Source organism: Sarcophilus harrisii, chromosome 2 (genome assembly GCF_902635505.1).
Source record: "Sarcophilus harrisii chromosome 2, mSarHar1.11, whole genome shotgun sequence".
NCBI classification, from domain to species: domain Eukaryota; kingdom Metazoa; phylum Chordata; class Mammalia; order Dasyuromorphia; family Dasyuridae; genus Sarcophilus; species Sarcophilus harrisii.
In genome coordinates this window covers 114771655-114785708 of record NC_045427.1, presented here as the reverse complement: position 1 = coordinate 114785708, position 14054 = coordinate 114771655, and the positions used below count along the sequence as shown (strand labels likewise).

Below are 14054 nucleotides of genomic sequence, written 5' to 3'. Positions count from 1 at the left end.
TCTGGCCTCATATATTTACTAGATGTGTGACCCTGGGCAAATCACTAAATCCTGTTTGCCTCAGTTTCCTCATCGGTAAAATGGACTGGAGAAGAAAATAGCAACCCCTCTGGTACCTTTGCCAAGAAAACCCCAAATTAGATCACAATGAAGGGTCCTCTCATAAAGAGAGGATATAACTTGACCAAAGTTGTGCAAGTAGTAAATAGTAGAGAAGATCATCACAGAATCCTTAATAACTAGACCTGTGTGCTTTGCACTCAGACCCTTAATATTGTTTTTCTTTCTTTTGTATTTGAGTAGAGTTGAAGCCCAGTCTCTTCCAAATTGTCTCTATCAGTAGTTACTGCCCAAGAATGACAGGATTATTTTTGTGACTCTAGAACTGTGTATTCCACCTCCCACAACTCCCAAATAATTGGTCAGAGTACAGCAAGAACTTTTTCTTCAGAGCACATGGTCCCAAATAAACTCAATTCTGGTGAAAGCCAAAGCTTTGCCCTTTCCAGTCTTTACCATTAGATGGCAGGCGTTGTCTTTTTTTAACTGGAAAAATAAAGTTAAATTAAAAGGGTGGAGGGAGAAAGAGGGAGAATTAAAGAAAGAATTCTCCTTTCCAAGAACTATTTGAAAAACCCACCTCATTTATTTTCAATCTCAGACAAAGAATTGTCAGGAGTTAGAATCTCCAATGGCAAAACTCAGAGACTTTTTTTGCTTTCTGAGGTCTTAACCATCCAAAGTCATGAGAAGTCCCTTTAAAAAAAAAATGAAATACTGTATTGTGAATCTTGAAATCTGAAACCGAGAAACAGAATTGCAGGGGAAAGAAGGAGGAAAACCTTGAACTCTTCCAGACAATTGCTTCCAGGGGAGTTTCAGAAAGAAAAAAGAAGCAGCAAAAAGCAGAGCAGAACTTTGAATGGCTTATTTGTGAGGAGATTTCAGGAACTTTCTGAAGACCATTCTTTCCTCTTTTCTGGATATAATGGCTATTGTGGAGCAAAGAGCCCTTAGGATTGGCTTCAAGTGTCTCTCTTTAGCTACTTTTGTGCTTGTTTGTGCTGGACAAGGTGGAAATAGGGAGAATGGGGGTCCCGCCTGCTATGGAGGATTTGACCTATACTTCATTTTAGACAAGTAAGTGGCTTTGGTTGTTTTGCTTGCAGAAGATTGTTATTTGACCCATTTTCAGGGTAAAGGTTAGAAGTCCCTTGCATCCTAGAAAACACTTCGACTTTCACTTTATTTTTTTTGGATGGTTGGTAATGAATCCAAAAGTTTAGGACCTGAAAAAGTCCCAAATACAGCCTGAGCCCTGCTTGGTAACTTAGCATCCTTAGCAATAGCAGGATAAATGTGATTGTTGCTAGGTCTAAGGGAATTGCCTGGACCTTCTGCTGTAAGCCTTTGTTAGGACTTCTACAGACTACTGTTCAGCTTCTACCACTACCTTAGAGTCTGCAAAGGGGAAAACTCTCTGATTTTGAAGTATTCCTCTTTCCCACATGTTGATCTTTATTCCCCAAGAAAAGATGACTCTCTCTAATAACTGAGGCATTTACAAGGGCTACTTTTAAGTCGTTAAGGTCTTTTAAAGCTACCTTTAAAGTCTGCTGGAAGAATTGGTTGTACTCTCTCCCTGTTCTATTCACATGTTCAGGGTGAGATGCTTTTTTTAATAATGACAACTCTGCTATTTCAAGAAGTGTAAATATTGTTAATTTCTCAGTTCTGCTCTTTGCTACCTGGGCAGTCTTGGAAAAATCACTTCCTCTCCTTCAGCCTCAGTCTATAAAATTAAATTGTACTAAACAAGCTTTAAATTCCTCTGCAGATCTGCATTTTATAAAGATATTCTAAGGGGCTGAATTGATTTTTCCTGCAAGTTATGATTTATTTCTTTAAATCATTCTATTTAAAGCGAAAAGGGGACTTTCGAAAATTTTTAAGGCTCCCCTCTATTCTCCTAAGAGATAGAAAACATAAAAATATTTGAAGTGGAAGAGGAAAGAAGGAATTATGGAAATAAGCATTTATTAAAGTCCTACTATGTGCCATATACTTTTAAAGTATCTCACTTGTTGGAAAAAGGGAAGGGAAGAAGTACTTATTAAGTACCTATTCTGTGCCAAACACTGCTAAATGCATTATGAATACTCTCTTATTTGATCTTCACAACAATCTTGGAAGATAAGTACTAAATTAGCATCTCTGTTTTACAGTTAAGAAAACTGAGGCAGAAAGAATTTAAGTGACAGCTAAAGAGTATCTGAGGTCCTGTTTGAACTCAGGTATTCTAGATTCCATCCCCTAGTACACTATTCATTGCAACAGTTTGCTGCTACCTAATTGGATGCTCTAGGATCTGAGATGGTTAGAAGCAGAAAGAGAATTCCTGGAAAAAAGATTTAGAGGACAGATTAGATTTCAGAGACTATTTAGTTCAACCCCCTCATTTTAAAAATGAGGAAACTGAGACAAGGTGAGAGAAAGATACTTGCTCAAACTCACACTATACTGTTAGCAAGTAACAGAGCTAAACTTCAAATTTAGCCCCTAATTTCACATCCAAAGCTCCTCCCATAAGATGCTACTTTTGTCTCCAGTAATATGATACATATTTAATGGGGAAAAAGTAGTGAAAATAAAGGAGTGCATATGTTTAATTTTAATTTAATGAAGTTTTGGATTTCATGATTAATATGAAGATTGTGAGATTTAATCAACAAAGTAGAAAGTTCAAACAATTAAACACTTCCCAAATTTTAACCTAGGGCAAAGCCTCAGTTTTCAAGAAATTGTTAGAACATCTGCTGAATAGTGAAGAAAAGAAAAAGTTCTCATAAAGAAACTTAATCTCATTGGAAGATCTGTCCATTTGCTAATATCAGGAAAGCCACTTGCCATGGTAGTGAGATGAATTTTACAGGCTGGAAAGTATTTAGGAGCTTGGAAGTAATTTTTTTTAAAGAGCCCTGAAAAAAATAAGAGAGTCAATTATACCCCAAATGTGCTTTTCAATTGCCCCGGATATATAAAGACATATGAAAATATATCTATATACATATATGTTTATGTATGTGTGTATATACATATGCATACATACATACATACATACATGTGTGTGTTTTGGGTTAGGATGTGTGTGTTTTTTTCCTTCTCTTCCATAAAAACTGTTTTGAACTTTAGATTGTCCAACTGAAAAGTGAGAGCTCTCATTGGAAGATTTATGAGAAGCTAAATCCTGAAAACATGCTCTTCTACTGAGAAATGGAATTTCTTTTGTTCCTTCCAGCCACAGAGAGCACCAGCTTGCAAATTCCATTGGCTATACCTCAAAGCCCTTCCCTGGGTTCTTGTCCTCAGGGCTACTCCTTTCTTTCTGTCTTAAATCTTGAACTTCCCATTCCAGAGGGAGATGCTCTGTTCACATTTGATTCACATTAATATTTGAACAAAAGTGATCCGGGGAGACCCATATGGTCTTAAACTCAGATAGCAAAAATAACAGAAACTTGGTATGAAAAAAAGAATGCTGGATTAGCAGTTTCTACCATTATAAAATATATTTCAATATATATGTATATTATTAAATATTAATAATATCTAGCATTTTCTATAAAACTTTTAAGTTTACCAAGCACTTCATATGTTATATTATTTGATCCTCACAATAACCTATAAGGTAGGTGCTATTATTTTACTCAGATTTCATAGTTGAGGAAACTGAGGTTCAAAGAATTGGAAGTGATTCGTCAAGGATCACAAAATATGGAGGAGGATTTGAACTCAAGCCTTCCTATCTCCAAATGTAGCACTCTATCCAGCAAGCAACCCCCTAGTAATTAGATGAAAGTTAAATATGGTACCTCAAGAAAGAGACCTCAAGGTATATTATTTGTATAGTTTTGAGACTGGGAGAGGTAGGGAATTTGATTCTACATAAATAAGTGCCCTTAGTCATCAGAACTTGATGTGTTTCCTCCTGGAAAACCCATCAAACAAAGAGAGGGCAGTTTTGATGGTATGGACAACATGCCCAGAACTGAAACTTAAGATTTTAAGATTGACAGAAGGACATTTGAAAGAGAAGTGACAAACTTATACCCACAAACCTCCTGAAGGTGGCCTGAAACAGAATAAAATGTAATTGAGAAATATTTAACAAAACGAATGAAACAAAGATAATATTAATTGGTGGTTTCCTAAGTCCTGAGGTTTCCTGTGTCCTGCAGAGATTTGCTTTCATTTGTTTGACACCATTGATTCAGTCCAACATCTTCTCCCCATTTTATAGATGATATAACTGAGCCTGAGAAACATTAAATTGTTTACCCAAAGTGACATGAAAAGTCAGGGAGAGAATGAGGCTTTGAATTTGACTCCAAATGTATCACCCTTCTGACTATACACATCATTGCTGCTCAACTTGGCTTAGCCCATCCTTTGCATGTTGCTTCTTCTTACCCATCTGGATCATAGCTCTGTTTATAAATTTTATGTGCTTTGGCCAGAGGATGAGTTGAATCAAAGGGCCAAGAGATACAGAATGAGCAATTGGATAGTTTGCTGAACTTGGAATCAGAGAACTGGGTTGAGATCCTAACTCTGATGCTTACTATCTAGGTAACCATGGGCAAGTCATGGCAAATCTCCCTCAGCCTCAGTTTTCTTATCTGTAAAATATGATAACACTTTCACTGCTTGTATAACATGGGTTTTTGTTAGGGAAAGTGCTCCACAGACCTAATAGCTCTAAAAAAAAAGACCAAACCTACAAATTTATTGTTATAGGAAAATCTCTCCTCCAGTTCAAGCAAATAAGCAACTCCTAGAGAGCTCCATGGGCAGTGAAGAGTTAAATGACTTACCCACAGTCACACAGGTAATATCAGAATGAGGATTTGAGTCCAGATATTCCATGGTTAACACTTAAGTCTCATCCTGCTCAAAAATGACTTCTTACTGAGTATAGAAAGCCTGGAAAAAAGAAAAAGAAAGTCTATCTCTTCTGTCCTGCAAGGATTCTTAAGAAATGATTTATTGGTGGGGAGTTGCTGCTATTGTGCACCCAACCAGAGGGCTGTAGGAATCCAAATGATTCATTGCCTTGGGGCTTCCCAAAGCCATGTGTTGCTTCTTTCAGCTTGCTAGAACTATGTCTCCAAATTGTAAGCAATTGATTGCAACTGAGTATCTTTTTACACACCCCTCAACTATTTTTTCCTCCTCTGATTGATTTTCTCTTTATTTTGATAAAATGAAAGTTTCAGTTAGTTTTTATTCTCAAGAAAGATGCCACTCTGTCTTTGTGGGAACCCTGTATATTCATACATATATATAAATACACACACATATATAAATATATATGTATGTATATTGTATATGCACAATATGCACAAATACACACATATATATACACACATTATATATATATATATGTATATATATATATATACATATATATATATATATATATTTAGTGGAACATCATGTTTGTTCAATTGAGAACAAAAATTCCTTAATGATAACCTAGAATACCACAGTAACACAATAGGGCGTTATTAGTAGCTCCAAAGACTAGACTGATAGCTTGGCTGGCACAGTGCTTTAGTGATGGAATTTCATGTTCATTTAAACATACTTTTCTGTTTATAGTAAAAAAAAAAAAAAAGCATAGTGCTGGGAATTCAATCAGGTTTTCCCCCTTCCTCTTATGTAATTTGGAATGCCACTAACCAGAGGAAAAACTTCCTAGCACTTAGAACTGCTCCCAAAGAGCAATGAGCTGTCCTGAGAGGTAGTGAATCCTTTCTCAATGGAGATCCACAAATGAAGACCAAATGACCTGTTGTAAAAGGTATATTAGAGAGAATCTCTGTTTATGTCTGATTTGGACTAGGGGATCCCAGAGATCATTTTTAACTCTTAAAAATCAGTAATTCTGTGATCCTAAAGACAGATGATCCATATAATGTAAGCTCCTTTTAATCCCAGTTGAAGACATATCCCATGGAGAATATTCTTGGGGTGCTGTAGCCTATTCTCTAACTTATCAACAAAATCTTGGGTCCATCTTTTTTCTTTGGCAGATGTTCATATATGTGTTGATTTCATATTGGTCCAGCTTGTCAAAGACTGCCAATTTCTTTAAAGAATGGAATATAGCACAAATAAATTTTTTTATTAATTTGAGTCATCAATGGTCACCCAAAAGTTTGTTCAAGAGAGTCAATAACAGAATTCATTACTTGATCTTATAAAAGCTTTTATTTAACATGTTAATATGACAACTTACTCCCCTACTCCACAAGAAGGTTGCTCAATGCACCCCTCCCACTGTCTTCAGCCTAGTTTCTTTCTTTTCTGTTCTGCTAATATCTCCCTAACTTTAATCTACAATCATCTCTTAATTTCATCTTGATATCTTCATCTTCATCTCTTTTAATCCAGTCAAGCAATCCTACTTTTTGGCTGCATTTGGACTGATGATATGTCAGAGTTGGAAAATCAAGTAGTCTAATCCCTTCACTTCACAAGTGGGGAAACAGGGAAATGACTTATTTAAGGTCACACAGATAATAAAGGGCAGAGCTGGGATTAGGAAAAAAAAAGTCTTCTGACTCCAAATACAGGACTCTTTCCTTCCCATTAAACTATTACTGCTGGAACATATGCAAACTTCATAATAGTATGGAATAGTTTAGATGGACATGTTTTCTTGTTTTTTTGTTTTTTTTTATAAATGCCTTTATTTGCTTGGAATGTTTTCTTGCCTGATGAAATTCTTCATTCCAGTCAGCATTTATTGAATGCCTGCAGTATTTAGGGCACAATATCCAGTTTGGGATATAAGGACAAAAAAGGAAGATAAAAAATCTGAAAAGAATCAATAGGATGCTCTTCAGGAATTTATGATCTAACAGGAGTGGGGCACAGGGTGCAAACATATAAATATAACTATGAGAAAAGGTTGAATGTGAGAAATGCAAAGGAAAGATCCAGATAAGGTATTATCAGATATCTGAGAAGAGAAAGATGGCTTTTACCTGGGAGATGAAGGAATCACTATAATGGCTGATATTTATTTCTGCTTTAAGACTTAAGACACACAAAGTCTTTAAAGAGAAGGTAGCAGCTGAATTTTGCCTGGAATGAAGGACTCCTGTCATATCCACCTGATTGGTTTCCTGCTTCCAGTCTCTTTCATTTCCAATCTATCTTATATATTTCAAAATCATGTTCCTAAGGAATGTCCTTCCCTTGCTCAAAATCCTATATTTGCTCCCTACCATCTATGAGAGAAAATATAGCCTTCTTACAATGGCACTCACTAATCATTCCAACCTCATTTTATAGATTCTATGTTCTTGCAACTCCGGACTATTAGATGTTACCTGAACCACCATCTTCAACTTCTATTCATTGAAATTGGAACAAGATTGTAAAAGGCCTTGAATGCCAGGAGAAGGAATATATACTTTGAGGAGCCATGAAATATTTTTGAGTAACCTGTATTATTAAGAATCATGAACAGCATTAGGTATGATAAGGTAAAGGGAGGAGACATCACAGGCAGGCAGCTCTACTAAGATACAGTTTCTAATTAGTTCCTAGTCAGGCCTAGTTAGGAAACTATTGTAGTTGTCTGAGAAGATGAAAGTTCTTAATAGTAGAATTTGAGAATTAGGGGGTTCAGTTGAGAGACATTTTGAGGATAGATTCATAAAGATTTGACAAATGATTTAATATGGGAGGGAAAAGAGAGAAGAGTCAGAAAAGACTAATGTGTTGGACTTGGATAAAATGGAAGATGGTGATATCAACAGAAATGGAGAAGCAGATATTTGGTGTGGGGGAGGGGGAGATAATTTGTTCAGTTTTGAATACATGTAGTTTGATGTGCTTGTTCTCAGTTGGGAACAAGTGGGTCTCCCAGGATTTAAGGAGGAGGTTTGGCTGGAAGTTGAAAATGCAGAGGAGCTCTGGGAGACAATGAGGTCAGGAGTCATCCCCATAGAGGCAATTACTGAAGATCCCAAAATGAATGAGATCAAGAGAGACAATAGAGAGAAAAAGGAACTTAAATTCAGAACCTTGGAGGATAACCAGTTGTAGGAGGAAAATAAAGAGCCAAGAAAGAGAAAAGGCAATCAAATAAGTAGAAGAGAAATTTGTACTGTGTCACTGAGGTTAAGGAGGGAGAGAAGAGGAGTGATTCTATGTCATGTCCATGGAGAAGGACTGAAAAAAAGCCGTTGGTTTTAAGGTAGACATAGAGATTACTCTTACATAGGGCTGAGGATCGAGTAGAAGGTGGCAAAAGTAAAGAAGGTATGTGTATCATTAAAAATTTGGCAGTGAGAGGAAGAGCAATAAAACAGGATAATTTCAGAATAATAGCAAAGTCACCTTGATCCAAGATGTATTGAATCAGTTTATGCCTATTTGAAGAAGAAATACACACAAACACATTTGTATGTATATATATATAGTGGTACCTCAGGACCCATTAATTGGTTCCAGAAGGCTTACCAGTGGTGAAAACGATGAGTACCAAAAGCATTTATCCCATAAGGAGTCCATCTTCCATTCACAACCTAACCATCCCTTCCCAACAGGGCTTCTAGTTTTCAAGACACAAGCCAGCCCAGCTCAGCCCAGCCAGGCTCCTCCTTTCTTGATCCAAACACTTTCTGAGAAGAACCACAGCCATTATATTCCCTTTCTTCCACACATATACATTGTCATACTAACACACACACACACACACACACACACACACACACACACACACACTCACTCCATCCTTCCAGGCTTCCTTGGGGGTGGAGGATGTCCTCCCCTGTCCAGGGCCCTGGCTCCTGCCTGGTGCTCAGGGCTGCCAGGGCTCCTGGGTTTGCCACCATCACCCCTTGCCTGAGCCCTCGCTGCTGTTGCTCCCACCACCACTGTTGCCCCTGCTCCTGCTGCTTCTCTTCCTGCTGAGCATGCTGGCTGCTCCACACCCTTCCAGGAGGAGACATGTGTTGCAGCTAGGCTGTCCTGCAAGAACTACCCCATTCACAGTCTCTGCATTGTGGGCTCCACTCCTACAGTCCCACCTTCCCTGGGGACCAGCTGCCCAGGTGGGCAATAGCAGAGGTGGGGGCTGGGCAGCACATCTGGCCAGCCTCCCACCTCCCACCCCCCAACAAAGCAGCAACCAGGTGTGGAGTGACTAGCAAGCATCAAGTGCTAAACTATGTTTTTCCTCATGGAAATGTGCCAAAAACTAAATTCAATGAGTTTTAAAGCAGACAAGGTACACGACATACACATACATATGCACATATTAAAAAAAAAGATGAAAGCAGATTGGATGGAGTTTCAAATTTTAGATAACTATACAACACTGGGTTTTAACTTTTGGACCCTGTTTCCACTGAAAACTATTGGTGGCACAGTAGAGAGAGAGAGTGCTGGCCCTGGAGCCAGGAGGAGCTGAGTTCAAATGTAGCAACAGATGCTTATGTGAAGCTGGGCAAATCACTTGAGTCTGTTTGCCTCCATTTTCTCATGCATTAAATCAGCTGGAGAAGGAAATAGTAATTCACTCTAGTATCTCTGCCAAGAAAACCTCAAATGGGGTCAAGGGGACATGACTGAAACCATTCAACTTAGTCAACTCACTCATTTATCATTCAGTGTGCAATATTGAACCAGGTGTTCAATGAAGATAAAGTGAAAAACGTGGTTTCTTTTTTCCAGGAGCTTGTCATCTAACTAATGGGGGAAAGCAAAAAAAAAAAAAAAAAAAAAAAAATGAGAATAAGAGAAAAATAAAAATAATATGGTACTGAATTTATAGAGGAACTGAGGAGCTCAAAACTAGGCAATGGTTGTCAGGGCATGGATGAAATTAATTAAGAATGCTTCTTGCACTGGGTCTTAAAGAAAATCCTTTCTGCAGATTTACAAGGAGACAGAATGGAATTCAAAGGAGAACACACACAAGTGTGAAGAAAAACAAACAAACTTGATTTGGTTAAGTAAGTAAGGACCAGGCAAGGAACAGTATCTTTGTAATTAGAAGATGATATTACTGGTGAGGATCAATACTTCTGAGAATGTATGCATCAAAGTGGGCATTTTATCTTTTTCTTTTCTTTTTTTTGCTGAGGCAATTAGGGTTATGTGACTTACCCAGGGTCACACAGCCAGGACGTATTATGTGTCTGAGGTCACAGAACTCAGGTCCTCCTGACTTCAGGGCTGGTGCTCTATCCACTGCATCACCTAACTGCCCCCACATTTTATCTTTTTCACAATGAGCACTGGAGTGTATGCACTAGAGCTTAATAAATGCTTATTGATTGAGCTGAATTAAAGTTAAGATTGTCCTTTGGTTTGGTACTTAGAGAGAAATCATGTACTAGTTTCAAAGACTTGAAAAAGTCTTTTTTCAAAAACTTCAGTCAGAGTTTAAGTCAGCCAAGGCAGGACCAATAATAGAATCCATGATCATTGATGATGATTTTCCTTCTCACTAGCATGTACCATCCCACCATCTGGTCTGCTCCCTTCCCTTAACTCACTCTGAGGAGTCTTTTCTCAGCTTCTTCATCTTTCTCCCACACCCTCCAATGGGCTGAGTTCAGTTGGTTCATTCCTGGCTTTCATGCAAGAATTCCACATTTAAAGTTTTCCTAAACCAGGGTCTCACCCAAAAGAAGTTTTTATTGCTTCTCACTATACATTCTTTCATAGGATTATAGGATTTAGATTTGGAAGTAACTTCAGAGGTCATGTGGTGCACCTCCTTCACTTTGTAGATAAGGAAACTCAAGCATAGAGAATTTAAGTGATTTGCATAATCATATTCTAAGGAAAGCACTGGGATTGAAATCCAAGTTTTCAGATCAAAAATCCAGTGATTCTGCCTTCTTATATCCATCTATTTCCTTGCTTTTTTTTTTTTTTTTTCCCTAGGATGTGTACATTGGGAAGTTTTTTTTTTTTTTTTTAATTAAGTCTCTAACCTTTCCTTTAGTGATAGGATAAGAGTGGATAACTGTCCCTGGCTCTACTCCCTTGATATGGCAGACCTCATTCCAGCACAATCATCCTACCCCTGCGGGGTGCTCTCCTCTCAGAGGACCAGATGTTCTCACATGATTATAGAATTTAGAGGTAAAGGATACTTGGGAAATCTTCATCATCTATTCTGTTTCAAGTTCTCATTTCTTAAGGTTAAGGAAGCAGAGGTCTGAAAAGTGAAAAAATCTGCTCAGGGCCAAACTGTTATTAAGGGGGGAAAGTTAGGACTCCAACCAAATCCATGTCCTTGAATTGCTACCCAGTGCTCATTCCTCAGTGCCACAAATCCCTTTATTTCTTGCATGTTTATCTTATTCATTCAAGGAAGAGGAGTTATAAATTGTTTGTAAAGGTAGCTTGGTGTATACCTTAGTTTCCTCATCTGTAAAATGAGCTGGAGAAATAAATAATAAGCCACTCCAGTATCTTTGCCAAGAAAAACCCAAATGGGCTCCCAAAGAATCAACCACAGTGGAAATTAATGAACAAATTCTTTAAAGAAGGCAAACATTATACCTTCTTATAGCCCATGTATTTCATGGTGAAGAGAGCAGAAAATGAATTTAAAACTTGGAATTAGGAGCTTGGGTTTGAATCCCAGCTCCAATGTTCATAAACTGTTACCAAGTGGTCAAGTCCTTTAAGCCTTCTAGGCCTTATCTACAAAACAGGAATAATAATTTTTCTGTTTACATCAATGGGATGTTGTATATAAATGAGATAAAGAACATGAAACATCCTTGTAAATTGTAAAGGACTTTAGAAAACCATAAAACATTGCTCTTAATAATAATTCTCAATTCCATAGAGCTTTAAGTTTGCAAAAATTTTACTAAAATATTATTCCCCATTTTAGAAATCAGATGTATACAGCCCTTTTTATAGTGGCTAGAAACTGGAAATTGAATGAATGCTCATTGGAGAATGGCTGAATAAATTGTGTTATATGAATATTGTGGAATATTATTGCTTTGTAAGAAACGACCAGCAGGATGATTTCAGAAAGGCCTAGAAAGACTTACATGAACTGATGCTGAGTGAAATGAGCAGGATCAGGAGATCATTATACACTTCAACAACAATACTATATGGTGATCAATTCTGATGGACATGGCCATCTTCAAATATGAGATGAACCAAATCAGTTCCAATTGTTTCATAATGAATAGAACCAGCTATACCCAGGGAAATGAGTGTGGCCCACAACATAGCATTTCCAATCCCTCTGTTATTGTCCGCTTGCATTTTTGATTTCCTTTTCAGGTTATTTTTACCTTATTTGTAAGTCTGATTTTCCTTATGCAGCAAAATAACTGTATGAATATGTATACATATATTATATTTAACATACACTTTAATATATTTAACATGTATTGGTCTATCTGCCATCTAGGGGAGGGGGTGGGGAGAAGGAGGGGAAAAGTTGGAACAGAAGATTTTGCAAGGGTCAATGCTGAAAAATTACCCATGCATATATCTTGTAAATAAAAAGCTATAATAATAATTATAAAAAAAGAAATCAGATACACAAAGGTTAAGTTGTCTATAGGAAGTAGTATTAGAGTTGAGATCTGAATCCAAGTCTATAGATTTAGGTCCAGAATTTCTTCATAAATTCATAAATGTTTGTTAAATGTTAAAGCCATTAAAGATGGTCAGAATTTGGGACATCTCTCTATATAATTTCTGCAAAGTAAAAAATAAATCAGTTTGGCTCAAGTGATGTAATCTAATTACTTTTTCAGCATGCACACGGCAGGTCTGAGAAATATGCCAGAGGATATGCCAAGTGCCCTTTATGTCTTTTGCTGCAGAAAAGCCAATTAGCAAGAGGCTATTTTGAACATTCACCTGGCAATGGTCTGAGGCTCTTTTATGCATTGAAAACAGACACACATTTTTAGTCATGTCCAGGATCAAATCTCATTTATATTTATAGAAAACATACCTAAGCCAGCTAAGGATGCCAAGTCTTGCTTCTGGATTGGAGTGACTTCTTGAGCCCTTGGAATAATTACGGGTTATCTCAAGACAGTTACTTCCTCTAGCATTTCAGAAGGATATTCTCGGTTTTGACGCTGTCTTACAGGGGAAACAAGTGCAGGCTATTTCTTGGCTGACACAAACAAACAAGCCCTCTACAGTCTGGCTTTGACCTACCTTTTCTAGCTTTAGTTATTTTCCTTCACATATTCTCTGCTCCAGCCAAATGAGTTTCTCCACCGTTGCGTGAACAGGGCATTCTGTCCCTCATCTCTGTCTTCATACAGGTGGCTGGCCCCCTTCTCATCTCTGCCCCAAATGAGAGTCTCATCTCAATGGCCACCTCCCAAGGGAGGCTTAACTGGGCTACCCCATTTTTGGTAGCTGCCTTCTCACCTCTGAAATTGCTTTTGAATATATATATTTATGTGTATATATACATATACTCATAAATAAACATATATATGTAAGTATATGTTTATGCACTTATGTTGCAAATATACATATGCATATACATATATATGTGAATATATTCATATAGAGATAGAAAAAGAGAAAAACATAGAGAAAGACAGATAGAGATGTCCTTATCTGAGAACATATGTTATTGATTCCAATAGAATATAAGCACCTTGAAGGCAATGGGTTATTTAATTTTTTGTGGTATCTACAGCATCCAGCAGAATATTTGGCACTTAGCACACATCGAGTCAATACTTGTTGAATGAATGAAACAACAAAAATAACCTCAAAATTTTTAGCTGCTTTATTTTTAAAAGGGAAACAATTGGCATAAATGTGTATAGATGAGATGACAAGCCATAGCAGATCATATATCTACATGGATAGAGATAAATGGATATAAATCTATATCCATTTAGATAGACGTAGATACGACAATAATTATGCTCAGACTACTTTTCTTTATCTACATCTATATCCAGCTGTCTATATATGCATAGTATCTATATAGATATAGAGAGATGTAT

General features: G+C 37.2%; 1 protein-coding gene across 5 annotated transcripts in view; it reads left to right on the top strand.

Moving 5' to 3' along the window:
• The first annotated feature begins 581 nt into the window (after positions 1 to 581).
• Positions 582 to 14054, top strand: part of ANTXR1 (ANTXR cell adhesion molecule 1) — a 277518-nt gene continuing 264045 nt past the window's right edge. For 3 of the 5 annotated variants that reach the window (XM_031950625.1, XM_031950622.1, XM_031950623.1), the window contains exon 1: positions 583 to 1140. In XM_031950625.1, the coding sequence (XP_031806485.1) occupies positions 989 to 1140 (152 nt within the window). In that variant the 5' untranslated portion in view covers positions 583 to 988. Of the gene's footprint in view, positions 1141 to 14054 lie in introns of all 5 variants that reach the window. The other 2 variants (XM_012539935.3, XM_031950621.1) reach the window with 1 other exon arrangement.